Below are 19,241 nucleotides of genomic sequence, written 5' to 3'. Positions count from 1 at the left end.
GACAGGGGAGTGAGAAATATGAAGTACTTGATATGTGTAAAATGTGCTTGGAGGTATTATTGTATTGTAGGGAAGACAGGGGGAGACGGATGGTTACATTGACAGGGTACCTCATCCATGTAGCAAGCTTTGCCCATCAAAACAGTGATGGTCTGTAGAACGCATTTTTATGTAAAATGAATGTTTAACTGATGTACAACGAGTTAAGAGTTTAAAATTGACCAACTGGTTTATAATCTCTTACTAGACTAGGAGTTGGCAAGCAGCTATTAGGGAGGGAAAAAAAGTTATCGTAATGTGAAAAGAGTTAATTCTCTAAAAGCCTCCTGTTTCCTGGAGGGGATTTACCTTTTCCCCCACTCATACCCACGATGGAGGACCAAGTGTCATCCAGAGGAATGGCTTTATTGTTGTGTGTTATGATGAGTGGTTTATTGGAGTTTCTTCTGAGAGAAGTAGTAGGGACTCATGCAGGCAGTATCTAGGTACCCAGTTTAAAAACAAACAAACCAACCCAAAATGCCAAAACACAAATCCCATCACAAATCCTAAAACAATCTTTAGCAGTAACTCTTTCTATTCTATGCTGTTTTGGTTCTATCAAAAGAAGTTTGATACAAGATTCGTAACATTCGAAAGGACTCTTGTGCGTGGACTGACAAATTAGTTAAGCTTCCTTGCTTCTCCTGATGGTAAAGGGGAGGACCTAGGTGTGTGGGATTTACAAGATATATTAAGGCAGTACGGATACAATAGACTGTCAAGAAAAACAGGGAGAAGACACCCACACTGCAATTTGAATATGGAAAAGATTAATGGAATTACAGTTTCAAAGTGATATATATATATATATATATATATATATATATATAAATAAAACCTGTGGATAAGAAATGAGTTGGTTAAAAACTGTACAGTTATACCATTACCTAACTTTAACTTTTATTTTCCAGTCACCAGTGTAAAAGAAAATGCTGAAAAATATATGGAGATACTGGAGGATAAACTGCATAGGTAAGGATGATTATTATGGAAACATTTGTAAGCTTAAAAATTCTTGTTAATACAGCACTGATATGCATAAAAGTGTTCAAGTATGTTTTGTAACTTGTGTTAGTATAATACAAAAACTGGTTCAAAGCTGGAAACCCTGTAAGCGTTATTGTTAAGATCTCTGTGGCTGTGCTCAGCAGCTTTGCCACCAGCCTGCCAGTGGATGCAGGTAAAAGAAAAATCACTGTGTTCTCAAGTGTGTAGGACTGCTCTGAAGCAGTGGTAGGATGGCCGGAGAAAAGGGAGCTCATGTATGGTTGGTGTGCATTGCTCAAGCTCTGGTCGGATGGCCGGAGAAAAAGGATCACACATATGGTTGGTGTGCATTGCTCCAGCTCTGCCTGCAGGTGCTTTAATTGGTAGTGTGAGCTCTTGAACACCCAGAAGCCCTGAAGTATTTGGGATGTGACAGCTGGTTGAAAAATCACTCATCTGTTCTTATGCAAAACCCAGCTCTGAGCAGAGCCAAGGAATCCCATACTAGAATTCTGGGCATCTTTAACAAGTAATGAGTCTTTATATAACAGTTTTGAAAGGATGCCATTTTGGGTGATTGTGGAAAACAAATAGAAACCAAGACAACAATGGAGATATTTTAAGAACTGAATCCTAATGCAGAATTTGCTTATTTTCATGCCTTTTCTTTTTTTGCCTGCTGCCTTTTTTTCCTTTTTTTTTTTTTTTTTTTGTCCCCAAATGCTAGCATTTGCATTTCTTTCTCTTACTGTGTGAAAGGGACTCTAGATCACCCCTTAAATTTTAGGCTACTCCTTGAAATAGGCTTAGCAAATGTTGCAGTGCTGTTATAATGAATATTTTACATTAGTGGATTTTGCCTTGTTGACCTCATTATTTTTGGTTGTATATTTATAAAAAGAGGTTTCTAGATATTTAGATTTAATCACTCATACTTTTGAATATGGAAGTATTTATTTTGCATAACTCTTAAATTTAAAAGCAATTTAGTGCTAAGTGAAAAATGATGGAAACAGACCTCAAGATCAAGTTGAGTGACTGTGTGCTGCCTAACCCCCTCTTAATATCATTTTACTTCAGGACATAGTTTAGCGGTGAGCTTGGCAGTCCTGGGATAATGGTTGGACTTCATGATCTTAGAGGGCTTTTCCAACCTAGCCAATTCTATGGTTCTATGTACCCCAATCCATAAGCGTAAGACAAGTCTTAAGAACATTCTGAGGGTTGTTGTTTTGAAAACCATACTCTTTATTAAATATAATATTAAAATTAATGTTTTAATAGTAAAATCTAATGTATAACAACATGTATTGATGCTTCTAGTCTGCAGAGATTCAATTGACTTATCAGGCTTCCAGAAACAAGTAAATTTCTCTGTAACTGTTAAATACTTGGAGAATCTGTATGTTTTCCCACCACCACCACCTTCCAAAGATTCAGTAGATAGACTCTGCAGCTGTTACTTGTTTTAATTTATTTATGCCTTTTTGTGTGATTTTTGGGTTGTCTACCTGGACTTTTCTGCAGTAGTATTTTGTATTACTACACATTTTTGTGTATCTTGATAGGTGTTGTTAATGACCTTGCAGCATGTTTTTTTCCACTCTTCCTGCTATTTCTGGGAGACATTTCCATGCTGAACTGCTGGTATTCATCCTGCTTCTGTGAAAAGTATCTTTTCAGGGGAAGGATTAAAAGTTAAACCCTCTTTTTGGCACTGCTTTATATTTTGGAACCATATTTTGATGAACAGTAGATGACCATTTCAAAGTTCCCTTAGAAGATGAAAGAATTGTCAAATATTGTAATATAATTTGTTGCTTTTGTATGCAAGGGTTGCCTTTCTGAATACCCCATAGACCTGGGCCTCAGTCTAGGTTCTCTATTGCAACCAGGCTTCAAAGGTTTGCTGTTAAGTGTTCATCCAGCCTTTGCTGAGGACACAAATGCACGAAGTCAAAGTGTATCACTGCAGCTGTACATGCAGTTCAAGATGCAGTTCAGGGCTCGCCATCAGCTTCTGTAACAGACTGTTGTGGTGTTGCCAGGATTTCTAAAATTTTTCATCCTTCTCTTAAGAATTAAAAATAAATAATAAAAAGCCCCAAACAGCACCCCCCCAACAACAATGAAACCCCCTAAAACTCACCAAATAAACCCAAACCAAACTCCTCAAAAACCCACTGCAGTGCTGGCCAAGCTCCCAGATGGTGAAGATTGAGTCCTGTAACAGCGTGACAGTTTTTCAATATGTTCAGATGCTATTATTCTAAAAATAGTTTATCCCAAGTAATTAAGGGAAGAGAATTTCTTTTAATATTGGTGGAAAGAGAAAATCTCTGATATTTTTGACAAAAAGAAGTCTCTAAGATATTCCATCATTAAAATCCCTTTGTATTTATGCTAATAGATTTGTCATAGCTACTTGTTTTTTAAAGGTTCTTTGGACTTCAAGTAATTAACTACACCTGCTATACAGCTTGAGTAATTAAAAAAAGTAAGCAAGAGCTCAAGAGGCTTCCTCCCCTTACAGAAATAACTTGAGAAACTGTTTCTTTTTGTTTGATCTTCATATAGGTGCCCAGATTACTCCTTTCACAGAATCACAGAATCCTAAGGGTTGGAAGGGACCTCAAAAGATCATCTAGTCCAACCCTCCTGCAAGAGCAGGGTAACCTAGAGTACATCACACAGGAACTTGTCCAGGCGGGCCTTGAGTATCTCCAACGTAGGAGACTCCACAACCCCCCTGGGCAACCTGTTCCAGTGCTCTGTCACTCTCACAGTAAAGAGATTTTTCCTGATGTTCACATGGAACCTCCTATGCTCCAGTTTACACCCATTGCCCCTTGTCCTATCACTGGACATCACTGAAAAAACCCTAGCTCCATCATCCTGACACTCACCCTTTACATATTTGTAAACATTGATGAGGTCACCCCTCAGTCTCCTCCAAGCTAAAGAGTCCCAGCTCCCTCAGCCTCTCCTCATAAGGGAGATGTTCCACTCCCTTAATCATCTTTGTAGCTCTGCGCTGGAATCTTTCAAGCAATTCCCTGTCCTTCTTGAACTGAGGGGCCCAGACCTGGACACAATATTCCAGATACAGCCTCACCAAGGCAGAGTAGAGGGGGAGGAGAACCTCTCTTGACCTACTAACCACACCCTTTCTAATGCACCCTAGGATGCCATTGGCCTTCTTGGCCACAAGGGCACATTGCTGGCTCATGGTCATCCTCCTATCCACCAGGTCCCTTTCCCCTTCGCTACTGTCCTGCAGGTCAGCCCCCAACCTGTACTGGTACATGGGGTTGTTCTTCCCCAGATGCAAGACTCTACATTCACCCTTGTTGAATTTCATCAAGTTCCTCTCTGCCCACCTCTCCAGCCTGTCCAGGTCTCGCTGAATGGCAACACAGCCCTCTGGTGTGTCAGCCACTCCTCCCAGTTTAGTATCATCAGCAAACCTGCTGAGGGTGCATTCAGTTCCCTCATCCAGGTTGTTGATGAAAATATTAAACAGCACTGGTCCCAGCACCGACCCCTGAGGGACTCCACTAGTCACAGACCTCCAGCTAGATTCTGCCCCATTGACCACAACTCTCTGCCTTCTTCCTTTTGACCAGTTCTTGATCCACCTCACTACCTGATCATCAAGCCCACACTTCCTTAGCTTATCTATGAGGATGCTGTGGGAGACAGTATCAAATGCCTTACTGAAATCAAGAAAAAACACATCTACCACTCTACCATCATCCATCCACCTAGTTACCTGCTCATAGAAGGCTATAAGGTTGGTCAAACATGACTTCCCCTTGTTAAAGCTATGTTGGCTGCTCTTAATGACCCCCTCATCCTTGATATGCCTAGAGATGGTGTCAAGAATAAGTTGTTCCATCACCTTTCCAGGGATGGAGGTAAGGCTGACCGGTCTATAATTACCCGGGTCCTCCTTCTTGCCCTTCTTACAGACTGGCGTGACATTTGCCATCCTCCAATCCTCAGGCACCTCTCCTGTTTCCCACGACTTACCAAAGATGATGGAGAGTGGCTCAGCAATGACGTCCGCCAGCTCCCTCGGCACCCATGGGTGTATTCCATCCGGACCCATCGATTTATAGATGTCCAGATTACTTAACTGATCCCTGACCCAATCCTCATCCACCAAAGCAAACTCCTCCTTTATCCTGACTCCTTCTGGGGCTATAGGAATCTGGGTCCCCCCGGGGAGAGTCTGCAGGAGTAAAGACAGAGGCAAAGAAGGCATTCAACACCTCTGCCTTCTTTATATCCTCTGTCTCCAGGGCACCCACCTCATTCAGCAGTGGGCCTATATTGCTTCTTGTGTTAGTTTTATTCGCTATGTGTTTGAAGAAGCCCTTTCTATTGTCCTTGACCCGACTTGCCAGATTAAGTTCCAAGGAGGCCTTAAGTGTCCTAATTGCTTCCCTACATCCTCTAACAGCTGTCCTATATCCCTTCCAAGTGGCCAGCCCCTCCTTCCATAATCCATAGATTCTCTTTTTCCATATGAGTTTGCCCAGCAGTTCCTTGTTTAACCATGCTGGTCTCCTGGCTCCCCTACTTGACTTCCTACTCACTGGGACACTCTGATCCTGAGCTTTGAAGAAGTGGTTCTTGAATGCTGACCAACTGTCTTGAGCCCCTTTACCACCTAGTACCCTTTGCCACGATACTTCCCTTAGCAATTGATTGAAGAGGCCAAAGTTTGCCCTTTGGAAATCCAGAAATGTGGCCTTGCTACGTATTCTATTCCTCCCACACAAGATCCTAAACTCCACCATCTCATGGTCACTGCAGCCCAGGCTGCCATTGACCGTCACTTCAACCAGACCCTCCTTGTTGGTGAGTACCAGATCCATCAGTGCCCCTCTCCTAGTTGGTTCATCCACCATTTGCATTAAGAAGTTATCATCAATGCACTGGAGGAACCTAGACTGTGAATGACTGGCTGTGTAAGTCTTCCAGCAAATATCGGGGTAGTTAAAAACCCCCATAAGGACCAAGACATGTAGTCGTGAGGCTGCTTTCAATTGCCTGTAGAAAGCCTCATCAACTCCTTTGTCCTGATCAGGAGGTCTATAATAGACCTCCACAACTGTGCCACCCATACCAGCCTGTCCCTTAATTCGCGCCCACAGACTTTCCACTTGCTCCTCATCTGCCCCTGGACAGAACTCAATACATTCTAGTCTCTCTCTCACATAAAGAGCAACTCCACCACCTTGCTTTGCTGATCTATCTTTCCTAAAAAGGACATAGCCATCCATGACCACATTCCAGTCATGTGAGCTGTCCCACCATGTCTCTGTAATTGCCACCAGGTCATAACCATTAGACTGCACACAGACTTCTAACTCCTCCTGTTTATTCCCCATGCTGCGTGCATTGGTGTACAGGCATTTCAGGGAGCGAGCAGAGCACGCTAGTGGCACCCTTGGGAGGCAGGAGGCCTTCTGGTCTTCGCTCATACTAGAACATTGCCCCACTAGTTCAAACCCAGCTACAACCCCCTCGCACTTTGAATCTAACCTAAAGCTCTGTGAGTGAGCTCTACTAACTCTTGCCCAGGTACCCTTTTTCCCCTGCAGAACAGGGTCTAAACAACTACCCTTTCCCTCAAATGAAACAATAGATTGAGAGTTCTCCCTAGTCTGCCATTCTTCAAGCCATAGCATGTTTCTCTTGGGCTTGTCCCCAACAGCCCAGTTATCTCCCCTTCCCCCTTCCCCCTTCCTACCTAGTTTAAAGCCCTGTCAATGAGCCCTGCTAACTCCTGCCCCAGAAACCTTCTCCCCCTCTGGGACTTATGTATCCCACCTGCCACCAGCAAACCAGGTGTCTCATATAGCAGCCTATGATTGAAAAACCCAAACCCCTGCCTTTGGCACCAGTCCCATAGCCATATATTGATCTGCAGTCTCTTCCTATTTATCTCTTCACCTTTGCTTGTAACAGGTATGGAGGCAAACACCACTTGTGCTCCAGACCCTCTAACCAGCTGTCCCAGGGCCCTGAAGTCTCTCTTCATTGCCCTTGCCTTGCTTGTAATAATTTCATCACTGCCAACCTGAAAAACCAGCAGCGGATAGTAGTCAGAGGGCTGCAACAGATCAGAGAGTTTCCTTTTAACATCTCCAATCCGAGCCCCATGTAGGCAGCAGACTTCCCTGTGGGATGGATCAGGTCGACAAATGGGCCCTTCTGTTCCCCTCAGAAGGGAGTCACCCACCACAATTACTCTTCTTTTCTTCTTCATTGAGGACGTTCTAAGGCATGGGGCTGAGTGACAAGCCCTAGGTGACTCACTAGATGGATCTACCCCTCCATCTCCATTTACCTGGCCCTGTAGTTCCAAGACCTCATACCTGTTATTCAAGGGCAACTGGGAGGAAGGGAGGGATTGTGAGGGTTTTCGCTTACCTCTCTGAGGAGGGACCTCCCTCCATACTTCCTTGTCCCTTAAGTTCACTCCTTCTATCTGATGGTAGGAGGGAAGGGGATCTATCACTTGTTCAACCACTTGCCTCTGCCCTTGCCTCCATCAATCAATTTCACTTTCACACTCTCTGATAGCTCTCAGCCTTTCTACCTCCTCCCTCAGTTCAACCACCTGCTTTAGCAGGTCATCTACTTGCTGACACCTCACACAAGCGGTGTCACTGGCTCTCTCTAATACAAGTGCCAGGCTCAGGCATTTACTGCAGCCAGAGACCTGCACGGCCGCATGTCTGCAGGAAGGCTCAGTCTGGGTACCCACGTTATTCCTAACTACAGGTTTTGATCGAGTGGTGACCATGATCTATCTGGTCCATCGGTCCGTCTACGTCTCTCTGCACAAGCAAGCAGTCCTTCCTCCTCCTGCGCTCCAGTCGAGTCCTCTTGATCAGGCGGTCACCCCACTCACCTGCCCGCGCAAACTGCCTCGCCACGCTCCTGGTCGCTCATGCTCCCTGGGCAGGTTTTTAATGGCTCACAGCTGCCGCCGAGCCTCCTGGCTCTGCCCCCAGTGAGTCAGCTGCTCGCGAGAGCTGAGCTGCTGGGCTCCTGGGCAAGTCCTGTTGAGGACTTGAGGCTCCCTCCTCAATGGTTTTTGTCACTCTGAGTTGAGGCTCCTGGACGCTGATCTCTTCCTGCTCCACTTCGGTGTTGCAGGCGTCCTCTCTCAATCTACTCACTTCAGCAACTGACGTATATCATAACCTAAAGAAAGACTCTCAAAGGAAAGTTTAAAGAGTAAATTGTAAGTTCATGTTGTAGACAGAGGAAGAATTTGCATCTGGCTCATGGATGCACTTTTTTTGATGCCTTTGAAACCAGTAGAGGATCAAATCTGTGCAGCATGAATTCAAATAAGCTTCTAAAGTTTTTCCTCCAGCTGAAACATATAATTTTGCTAGGGAATGTTCTAAGTAGAAACCTAGATTCCGAACCCTTCAGTTTAAGAAATACCCCCAAAATAAGATAGAACTCTTAGAAATGTAATTTTTGACTACTTTTATAATACAAGAGAATTAGTGGAGAAAAGTCAGACCAAAACAGCTTTAATGAAGATTAAGGTTAAAAAGGCATCAGTTTTGTCAATGAAAATGTTTTCCCCCCTCTCCTCCTCTTTTGTTTATTTTTTTAAGAAAACTTTGAATATATTCCTCTTGTGATATTTTTTGGTTTTTTTTGGGGAATAGAGGGTGGGGGTGGAACCTAGTTTATTCACTGGAGCGCCTTTTTGGGGGGTCTTGATTTCAGTTTTTTTAAACAAATGCAATACTTTCGACTGCAGCCTATGAAATATCTCTCTTCTCAAGTAGCTTTATAGAATGTCAATCTGTTTGACTAGAAACTCTTTTAATACCCTTGTGCCTACAGAAAAAAAAAGGGGAAAAATATGCACTGGAAAAAAAAAAAAGGAAAATATGCACTGACAAAAAAGGAAATATGTTCAGTCTCTAATAATTTCACTCCAAAGAAAGTTAATCCATTAAGTATACAAATCACTTGGCAGTGTTTTTTTCCTTTTGAAGTATAGCTTATATTCTGAGCAGTGGATTGAGAATGGTATCCTCCCATCAAATAATAAGTAAATAGGGTGCAGGCTGTCTTTTCCAGTCACCGATATGTATCAAGCCACTCCAAGGGCTTATATATTAAATCATTAGCTGCTCTTTTGAGAGTGTAAATAACCATTGCCATCACTTCCATAGAATTATAGAATAGTTAAGGCTGGAAAGGACCTTAAGATCATCTAGTTCCAGCCCCCCTGCCGTGGGCAGGGACACTTCACACTAAACCATGTCATCCAAGGCTCTGTCCAACCCAGCCTTGAACACTATGGTACACCTTACAAAAGTTTTATCTTTTGTTAGCAAACAGGAGATGTGCAAAAGAGATTAAAGTTAGCATAATGAAACTCTGTGTTCAGTGAAGACATCTGTCTGTATAAATATCTGAAGTGCAAGAAGTTTTGCTTAGATAACTTCAGCTCATTACCTGAGATAAGGGATTTAAGAGGGATTGCACAGGAGAATTTTACTTACTTTACTTACGTCTGATCTAGCTCACTGAAAGTCATCTGAGTATCTTGTGTGACCCTTGTTCTTCCACAGAAAGTATTTTACATCTCATTTCTTTCCACTCCAAGTGAAGACTCTGCTGGGGTTTTGCATCATTACCGTGACTAAAGTGGGCTTCTAGTCCGTAGAAGAGCCATGAATGCGATCAAAGGGCTGGAGCACTCTCCTATGAAGACAAGCTGAGAGAGCTAGGCTTGTTCAGCCTGGAGAAGAGAAGGCTCCAGGGAGACCTTGGAGCAGCTTCCAGTGCCTAAAGGCGGCTGCATGAAATCCAGAGAGTGAGTTTTTACAAGGGTGTGTAGTGATAGGATAAGAGGGAATGGCTTTAAACTAAAAGAGTGTTTAGATAATTATCTAATTTAAATTAAATGTTAGGAAAACTTCTTTCCTATGAGGGTGATGAGGCGCTGGCAGAGGTTGCCCAGAGAAGCTGTGGGTGCCCCATCCCTGGAAGTGTTCAAGGCCAGGTTGGATGGGACTTTGAGCAACCTGGTCTAGTGAAAGGTGTTTCTACCTGCGGGATGGTGTTGGAACCAGATGATCTGTAAGGTCCTTTCCAACCCAAACCATTCTATGATTCAGCAATCCAGCTCTTTAAAGAGCCACTAAATTCTGCCATGAGTGAGCTGAAGTCATGTAAATGGTTGAGCGTCATGAATTGAGCCCACAAAAGAGTGCTAGAAAGCCATAAGAGCAGAAAATTTGGGTCGGGATTTTGTGCTTAAATGCTTTCTATCTCCTAACTCATTAATTAAATGGAAGCGGCCAGATTTTGCCAAGTGTGTGGGGTACCAATAAACACCTTTGAAATGAATGGAGATGGAGAGAGGGTGCTAAGTTGTGTTTGGTTAGGTACTTAGATGTGGGAATACAAGTCTAGACTTGGGGTTTGTAAATATTCACTTGTTTTTGAAGATACCAAAAAAATCACCTGCATTTTAAATGGTTAAGAAACCTTCAATATGTATTTCTGCATGAAAATCCATCATCTCCTGTGTTATTTGCTAGCTCTTGCATATCTCAGTGAAGTCATGTGATATGAGCAATTGTGTCTCTGTCACATTTTACGTGTGCCCCGTATTTCATTAAATCTCTGTCGTAGCTTCAGTCTGTTTCCCTTCTATTGTAGAGGAGGTTGTGTGAGAATACGTGTGCATAGAAAGATTGATCTCTATGAGAATTGTATTTGATACCTGGAGAAATGAAAACAAATGTGTGGAACAAGGTAAAATTGAAAAAAATAAAAATTATCTTTCAGACCATTGCCCTTGCAGAAGCTAGTAAATGTTCCCCAGTAAATACAGTTATCTGATAAAGTGCTGTGCAAAACCAGGAATTCAGTTACATCACTGAAACATGCAGCAAAAGGCTTTGCTTCTTTCAGCTCAGTCTTACCTTTGGAGACCCTGCTACTCTGTTCTTGCAGTAGCAGAGGGAAATAAGGCATTTTATAAATTAAATAAAAAACTTTTTCTATACTTTTTGTTTTTTTATATTTCTTTATACTAAGCCAAACTAAGATTAATGGTGCAAATCAGCTTCATGCGATTTAGGCTGAAATAATATTTTTCAAGTGTCCGTCTGCTAGATAATCCATTGAAACATATTTGGAATATATTGCCCTTGTGAAACTTACTAGAAACTGATAATCTGTGAAAGTTTGCACTCTTAAGCAGATGGAGTAAATGTAGCAGAATTATTAGAAGAGAACTTCATCTGAAGATTTCTTTTCTGTATGCTGTGAATGATCTGACATTTGCCCTAAGAATTGGTGGTTTTGGCATACCAAATATTTCCTGAGTGACATTGCATGTTAACTTGAAAGTTTTGCCTGAACTATAGCCTGAGCAGTTAATGACAGATATGATGCTGGATGAAGGAGCATCTCACAAGTGAAAATACATCTTGAGGGGGAAGGAGGCAGAGAGCAAATGAAATGCCAGGCGAAACTGAAAATCTTGGGAGCATCATTTATCCTGCATGCACTCAGAATAGAAGAGCCAGAGCTTTCATGGAGAATTGAACCCTGAAGCAGCAGAAACCCCAGAAGGAGCTGCCTTCATTGCTAATTAAACAATTAGGTCCTTAAACGTTTCTCAAGCCTGTAATGATTTTCTACTGTGAGGTCTCTGTGTCCAACTGGAGCTTTCTAGCATCCTGCATCCACCCAGAGCCCTGTTTGAAGTCTGTGGTATCCAAGCCTACAAGTACAAGATTGCAAATGTTGAGCATTGTAATGACAAAGCTCTTTTGTGTCCATCTTCAGACTTTTATTTTCTGTAAGGGTAAGATTTCATCTTAGGCTCCTAGTGTCATGTATGTCATTGTGTAGAAAGCCTGATGTTTGCTAGAGAACTGCTGTGCTAAAGCTGCTGAGTAAGGCTTTTCAAAAGCTTTTCCCTCTCATGTGCAGCAGTGCAGGCATGCTTGGGAGTGCCAGATGGCCTGCAGTAATTTGTGTGACCTGTGACCTGCCTCAGTTGCACTGAGGGCCATTTTAGCTGCTGGTAGTATCTTAGGAGTGCAGAGCTAAGACTGTAATGTCATCTTTGCCTACGTCCCCAAGACTGTTTTTCGCTCTGCTTCCAAGAGAGCACACAGCCCCATCCCTTTGGTGGATAATGATCTGATCTTATTTTGCTTACCGGCAGTTTTGCTGCAGGAGTGTTAAATGCAGGTTAGACAAGATACTAGATCCTTCTAGTGACTCATTTAGTCCCTTTCTTCTTCCCAGCTGGTCTAAGTCATACACAGCTGTGAGAACATTAGCTCTGAAATTGTGAGCAGCAGACACTTTATAGGCGGTGATGCATTCCTTTATATCTCATGGCCCACATGGTGATAGCTTCTAAATCCCTTATCATAACTGCCTCAGGCTGCAAACAGCTTTTTTTATACCAGCCGATGCAAAGATGACATTTCTTGAGCTGAGGGAATTTAATGTGATTGTGCTGTTCTCCAGGCCTCCAAAGATTATGATGTGACTTCCATTCATCACGAACACAGGACTTTTTAGTGGCTTTTTCTAATTCCTGGATAGGAATTGTGAAATTTTTTGGGAATAATATTGTTCAAGAGTAGCTGGTGACAATTACACAAAGGTGTTTTATTGAGCTATTTTCTGAGTTATTCTGCAAGAAAGGGGAAATGAATAAATGCACTTGCTGGTATGTGCTTTGCCATTTTTGAATGATACAGCACCTGGTAGCTTCACAAATGTATGTGAAAACTTTCTTCTTTAATTGATTCTCTTTCACTGTTTGTCTTGGTTGATTTTCAGTTCAATAATGTTTGTTTTCATGTTAATGGTGGCTTTTTTCAACTCACGGATGCAGAGTACAGGAAATTTAGAGGGGTCTTACCCTGCTGTGTGGTGTGCTCATCTGCGTGGCTCCTTGTTCACTGAGGTGGGAAGAGGATTGTGTGTGATTAGGACAACTTGCATTTACTGAAGAAGCAGAAGTCAAACCCAAGGTGTGTTTTACCTGATCTCATGCGTCTGTGATTTTTTTTTTTTTAAGAGTTTCAGTGAAATGCCACTTGACAATCTGCTTGCTGAAACTCCTAGTCCGAGCATGCATTCTGTATCAGAAACTTGTGGTTTTCTCATGAAAGCAATGCTTTTAATGCATTTGAACACATCATCTTCACTGACTTCCATCCTTTCAGACAAAACATCTGATGTCCTGAAGGATCCAGGTCAAGAGTAATTGCCACCACATCACATTCCAGTTTACATGAAGATGAACAGTCTTAAAACAGTTAATCTCTTCCCTTATTATCCACCCTATTAGCTAAATGCCGTATGTCTCAAGTCTCCTTTATAACATACTAAGTTTCAGGAATGTTTCTGGGAGCAGAGCTGGGTGTGAATGCTCTTAATAGCGTGACACACTGAAGGGACAGTGTTTCATACTGTTGATGGTCCTAAGGCTGGTTGAAGATTGTCTTAGAGCACATCAAAAGGGCTGTGTGTCCTTGTGGATGCATAGCTCTCGTACCTACTTACGACTTCTCTACTGTTCCTGTCTATATGGGATATTTGTCCCAGTAACATTGCAAAAGCATTGCAGTGTCACCAAACCCATGTGAGAATGATCAGACACTTTACTTGGGAGAATTGGTTCTCTTTGTTGTGTACATTTGCTTTGTTTCAGTTACCTTATTCTTTAGTCTACATGAGAGACACTGTCATGAAAACGGCATCTTTGTTTTTAAAGGCTCATGTTTTCCTGATACTCTAGTTTGAAAACTGCCTATGTCATAGCGCTTTGCTGTGGAAAGGTTATGATATTATGAATTGAAGTATTATCACTTCATCTGTGTAGCTGGTTACAAGAACATAGGAACTTGAAAGCAAAAATAGTGTTTTAAATAGATTTCTGTAGGGGAGGAAAAAATGGGCAAGATCCCACTGATCTTTTGTTTTGTTACTATTGTACTGAGGGAAGATTACTTGCCCAAAATATTAATAAATAAAAGGAGTGAATAATGAAAAGCAAGCTGCTAAGTGTGCTAGTTAATAAATGACAGGTAATTCTTTGGTTGCTGTATTGGCCCAGCCTTAATTGGGAGATACATGCTCTTTTTTACTAGTTCTGAAAATTTAGTTTTTTCTACTTTGTTAATTGGATTCACCATTGTGAAAATTAAGTATCCTTTCTTGCTCTATTTCTTTGGTTTTCCTCTGCTTTAAATATTTGTGTCCTTTCTTTTTTCCTAATGTTTGCTCTTCTTCTTTAATTCCTCTATTTTGAAGTTAGCATCCTTAGAGAGACAGCTTTCTTACTCTCCTCCTGGTGTTTCATTTATTGTAGCTTCTCTGTCTCCCACTTGTCTCATTTCCACATTGTAAATTTTATTCTTACCTTCTTTCTTCTATTTCCAACTTCATTCCTTAGCACACCTATTTCTGTGTATCTCCTCTCTATATATCATGGGGGTTGGAGGGAGGAGAGTTGGGTGGCAGGAATATAATTAAGCACTTGATTCACAGAAAGCCTATTATCAATTTTAAAACACAGTAGATATTTTTTTGAGATATCTTAGACTGCATGACCACAGTGTAGGTTCGCATTATCTTCATAATCACTTGCAATACATTTGAAAATGTCCTCAATGTCCAGACAGTGTATAGTATCTTGGAAGCTCTTAGTAAATTTAAATTTAAATAATCTTACAGGCAAACGGATTAATCTAGATTAACTGGGTCTGTAGAAAAGGGGACAATCTTTGTTGTTCCTTCTGTTTCTGGATGTGGAAAGTATAGCTAATGCTCACAGGGATGGAAACTGAAATAATCTCTCTGGAAGTGCAGCAGCTTAGAACTTGGAATCATGTCTCTGCAGTATGATACGTATTTCATCTTTAGGGTGCCATGTGCCAGCAGAGATCATTTGGTAGGCAAACTCACATCTCATGCCAGGGTGCAACTCTTGGTCCCCAGATGAGCTTGTGTATTTCAGCACTGGCAGAACTAATATTTATACTTTTCTATAGAGGAAAAGCATTTTGTAAGAGCAGTAAAAATGAAGGAGGACAAAGAATGCAATCTACTTTGTCCACTAAGTGAGAAAATGAAAAAAAAAAAAACAAACACAAAACTCTGGACAAAAAAATCCCCATTGGTTCTGTCTAATGGTCTTCACGATACAGGAGATAATTGAACTGATGGCACTCTCCATGTCTTTTGTGGCAATAGCAAGGACCTTCTGAGTCTGCAGAGATAAAACAATTGCTTGCTGCAAGGGAAGGAGGAGGTTTTTTTTTAATTCCTGAGGACTCACGGGCTGGATAAAGGTGTGCAGGAAGATTTTTTTTTTGCAGAAAAGGAGAGGTGTGATGGGGGAGGCTTTTGGGTCCAGCAGTTGTCTGGGGGAAGGCAACAAAACACAAAATTTCCTTTTCCACTCTAAGTCCTAGTGGCGAATTAGTATTACACCAATGTACATTTGGTGTGTATACATGTATACGTATATATATATAGTGCCCTGAACATTTTTAATGAATGACTTCTGTATGAGACAGTAAGAAGTGAAGAAGGGCACAAGAACTACAAGCTTAGCAGTTGTTGTCTGTTTTCTTTCTTTTTGCATTTTGCCTGTTCAGGGATGCTGGGTCACAAATAATTGATTTCTTTTTTTCCTTTTTAATTGGGAAGTGGGGGAACTGTGGCACATGACTGTACTGATTTGCGAGAAGTAAGGGAAAGCTCTGTTTGGTTTAAATCTAATCTCAGCATTGAAACTAAATTTATTTTTAGGGAAAAAAAAAAAAAAGAGGCCAGATTTGAGGCTGGTTTCCAGTATGTGTTAAAGCTTTAGAAGAAGCAAAGCACACGATCACACAGCCTTTAGTAAGTCTGTCCATATTAATTCAGGTTTCATCTAGATTAGGGCTTTTTCAAAGTTACAGAATTAACTTGAGTAGTTAGTGTGCAGCATTGGGAAAGACAAGGTGACGGGATTTTGCTGCTTATTCATGGAAAAGCTTGCCTGCCTATCCCCATTCCCTCCAGACTCTTTGTCTTCCATTCATTTTATACTTAGCATAGCAAAAATCATCAGAGGGCAAGGCTGGGTCTCCCCTTCTAAAACCAGAAAGTATTGCTTATAAAGAAAATGTGCTGAAAGTTCACAGGCTTTCTAGCTGGTTAGTAATTGTGTATTTTATTAGGATCTTTTCTTACTCTGTGTGCCTTTTTCTTGGGCTACGTTGTTCTGGTGCTGATCAGTCATGCCTGAAAAGCTAGAGTTCAACACTGTGCTGAAACTCATTAATGTCACAGTATTCTTTTATGCTGCAAACTCTTGCCTCATCAGGAATAAGTAATTCTACATCACTTTGCTGCTTTGGTGTGCTCAGATTTCCCTATTTTGGAGCAGAAGTAATATTTTCTTTTTTTTCCACATCTGTTTTCTCATCTATTTCTATTTGATTCAATTGCATGAATTTTATTTGGAGTTTAAAATTAATATTCATATTTTGTTTGTGAATCAGGGATGCTTTTCATTGCAGAGAGTATCTCATTTTGTGAATGGCGAATGCTTAACATGGCTGACAACAACCATACTGGCTTCCTCTTCCCTGAGAGTAGGCTGTGTGGTTTTTGATGTGGAAGCCTATAAAATTTTTCTTTTAGGTACCTATGCTAATGTACATTTGCATTAAGGAAGGAAAGGTTGATATAAAGAGCTTTAGTTATTTGCTTTTTAGTAATTTTCCATTTCCAATGGCTCTGAGAGATTTCTACCTTATGGCTCCACTGGGCTTCATAAAGAATGTTCAGCTGTTGACCTCATCCTGGGATTTTCAGGGGATGTTTAAAGATAAGGTCCAAGACCATCAACTTCGAGGATGCATTTGCAGTGTGCTATAGATGCTGAGGAGTTACCTTTGGATACTTGTTCAAGCTAAAGGACAGTGGTTTCATCATCCCATCCAGATAATGGAGAAAATATTCAACAGGAGGTGCTAGTGTTATTTGCAGATGTTTTGTTAAGAGCATAGTGTTGGGTAAGAGGCACTCTGGAAACTAGGGACTGATTTTGAAAAATGGATAAAAAGACATCTACTTAAGCAGACGACTGTTTCCAGCAATTTTGTGGGACTTTCCCAGTCTTTTATTTTTACTGAAAAGTGAGTGCATAATGGATGTAAACTCTTCAAAGTACTCCTCTTTGCCCACCAGCATCACCTGTTCCTTGCCCAGCTCTGCTCTGCTGTTGTCTTCTCTGTGAGCTGTTTAATGCAAACCTCAACCTATCTTAGTTGTGAAGAAAGAACTATGTGAAGAGAGGGAGGGATATGCAAAGCTGAGCGTCACCTCTGTGTTCATGGCATCAAGCTTTTGCTCTCTTACCAGGTCCCTTTGGTGGCTGCATATAAATGCACATACATAGTGAGAAAGACCTGCTCCTTTCTGAACTTACCAAGAAAATTGTTCAGAGGTATTTTCCTACTGCTGCAGGCTTTGAGTGCATTCCTGAAGACAAGACTTAAAAACAGTTTGTGCATTTCTCAGAAGCTTTGTTGTCTCTCTTGAGCAGGATTGCCATCAACAGTAGTAACATAGAGCAGTCAAGGAAGATGAGGATGGATGTCTCTGTGTCATCTGCCTGCTGCCCAGTAGTGCTGCTAAATCCTCCTGCCCTGTGTTTGGACAATACTTTGCACAAAGTTCTGACTGGCCAATTAGACACAAGCATCATGATAATTAAAGAAGCAGAAATAAAGTATCACCACCTGCATAGCATGAGTACGAAGATGTAGGACAGCTCCGTCTTGCACACAACCCAGATGGTCTTTCTCAATGGTATTTGGAAGCATTCATTACTTAACGTACTTGCTGCTAGGAATGTGCTGTACCATTTTGGGAAGGCACGCAAGCCCCAGCAATTCCGAGTGTGCTGTCAGCAGCACAGGCTTCATTGTTGCTAACAGGATCCAGCCAGGGAGGATCTGTAGACACTGCCCTTTCTCTCTTGCTCTTTCTGAGCCAGAACAGGATCTGGCTTCTGACTTTATTTAACCCTGCAGCTACAATCAGTCATATTGTGCCCTTGGACGTTTCATAGGAACTCCGTAAGCACGCGTCTATTGACATCATGATTTGGCAAGCACTCATTTTCCCAGGTGTGTCTTCCTGGTCACAGAGGTTGAATTTCAAGGTACATTTCCACATCATAACAATATATAATCTCTCCCAATTGTATCTTTTCTAAAAGGACATTCCTTTGTTTCCAATTGTTATGTGTGCTTAATTTCTGCTCAGTCAGTAGTATACAGAATGATTCACATTCCCAAATTCACTTGACAGTGAAAGGCTGAATCTGTTATTTTTTTTCAGAGCGAGGACTGTACTATAAACTGTTGGATTTTGTGTCAGAGAACAGAATAAAAATCATAGGAGAATTGTAAATCCCTTCTATATGCTTCCTAACACATGTGGTCAGAGACTGTAATAAACAAGGAGAGATCAGGCTTGTTATTCTAATTACTCTGTGGTAAGAATGCATTCTTCTATTGGTATAAATAGCCATTGCTGCTATTGCAGCAGAGTGGTTTTGTGGCAGCTGAGAATGTGGCCTCAATGGAAATGCTGTGCTTTCTTCCTGTGCCATACTTTTGGAAACAAATGCATTTTCTTGGATTTAGAACTGGCTTTGACTTTGAAAGCCACTGAACTGCTTCGGTTTCGGTGGAAGTTACTAGAATCCATTGTGGGATCTCACAAAGGTATTTAGGCTTGTGCAGCAGCTCAGCTGTTTGAGCAGAGCTTAGATGAATACATAGATCTTGAGATGCATGATTGCCAAAATGAGGGCCTAATTGATGCCTCTCCTTTAAATCTGATTTTGGATCAAATATTAAATAGTGCAGAAAAAAAAATAATCTTATTCCAGCAATTCCCATCCAGGCAAAAAAAAACAACCAACCTGATCCGACTGTTTAATGACATTGTGGGGCATTGCTGTTATTGCAGGAGCCAAAGGCAAGCAGCATGCAGACTGAGTTATCAGAGTTAGGGCCAAACTTGAAGGTGCTTTATCAGATTATGAATGAGGTGAATGATAAACAAGCGTTTAGAAGCTGGCTTTATGTGGACAGCTTATTAAGAAG

The 19,241-nt window shown here is 41.4% G+C and overlaps 1 protein-coding gene across 4 annotated transcripts in view; it reads left to right on the top strand.

Annotated features, from left to right (window-relative positions):
- The window catches only part of DISC1 (DISC1 scaffold protein), a 235,023-nt gene that overhangs the window by 175,504 nt on the left and 40,278 nt on the right, over positions 1 to 19,241 (top strand). For 3 of the 4 annotated variants that reach the window (XR_009746566.1, XM_061471274.1, XM_061471275.1), the window contains exon 10: positions 954 to 1,014. The exons of the other annotated variant lie outside the window; for it this stretch is intronic. Coding sequence is in view for 2 of the 3 variants with exons in the window: in XM_061471274.1 (XP_061327258.1) it covers positions 954 to 1,014 (61 nt within the window). In the remaining variant the exon portion in view is untranslated. The remainder of the gene's footprint in view (positions 1 to 953; positions 1,015 to 19,241) is intronic. 4 annotated transcript variants of the gene reach the window in all.

The sequence above is a fragment of the Pezoporus flaviventris genome, unplaced genomic scaffold, assembly GCF_033815535.1.
Source record: "Pezoporus flaviventris isolate CSIRO_AGI_PZ_B2104156 unplaced genomic scaffold, CSIRO_AGI_Pfla_v1 ptg000066l, whole genome shotgun sequence".
NCBI classification, from domain to species: Eukaryota; Metazoa; Chordata; class Aves; order Psittaciformes; family Psittacidae; genus Pezoporus; species Pezoporus flaviventris.
The sequence above is the reverse complement of the archived record's forward strand: the minus strand, read 5'-3'. Positions and strand labels throughout refer to the sequence as shown.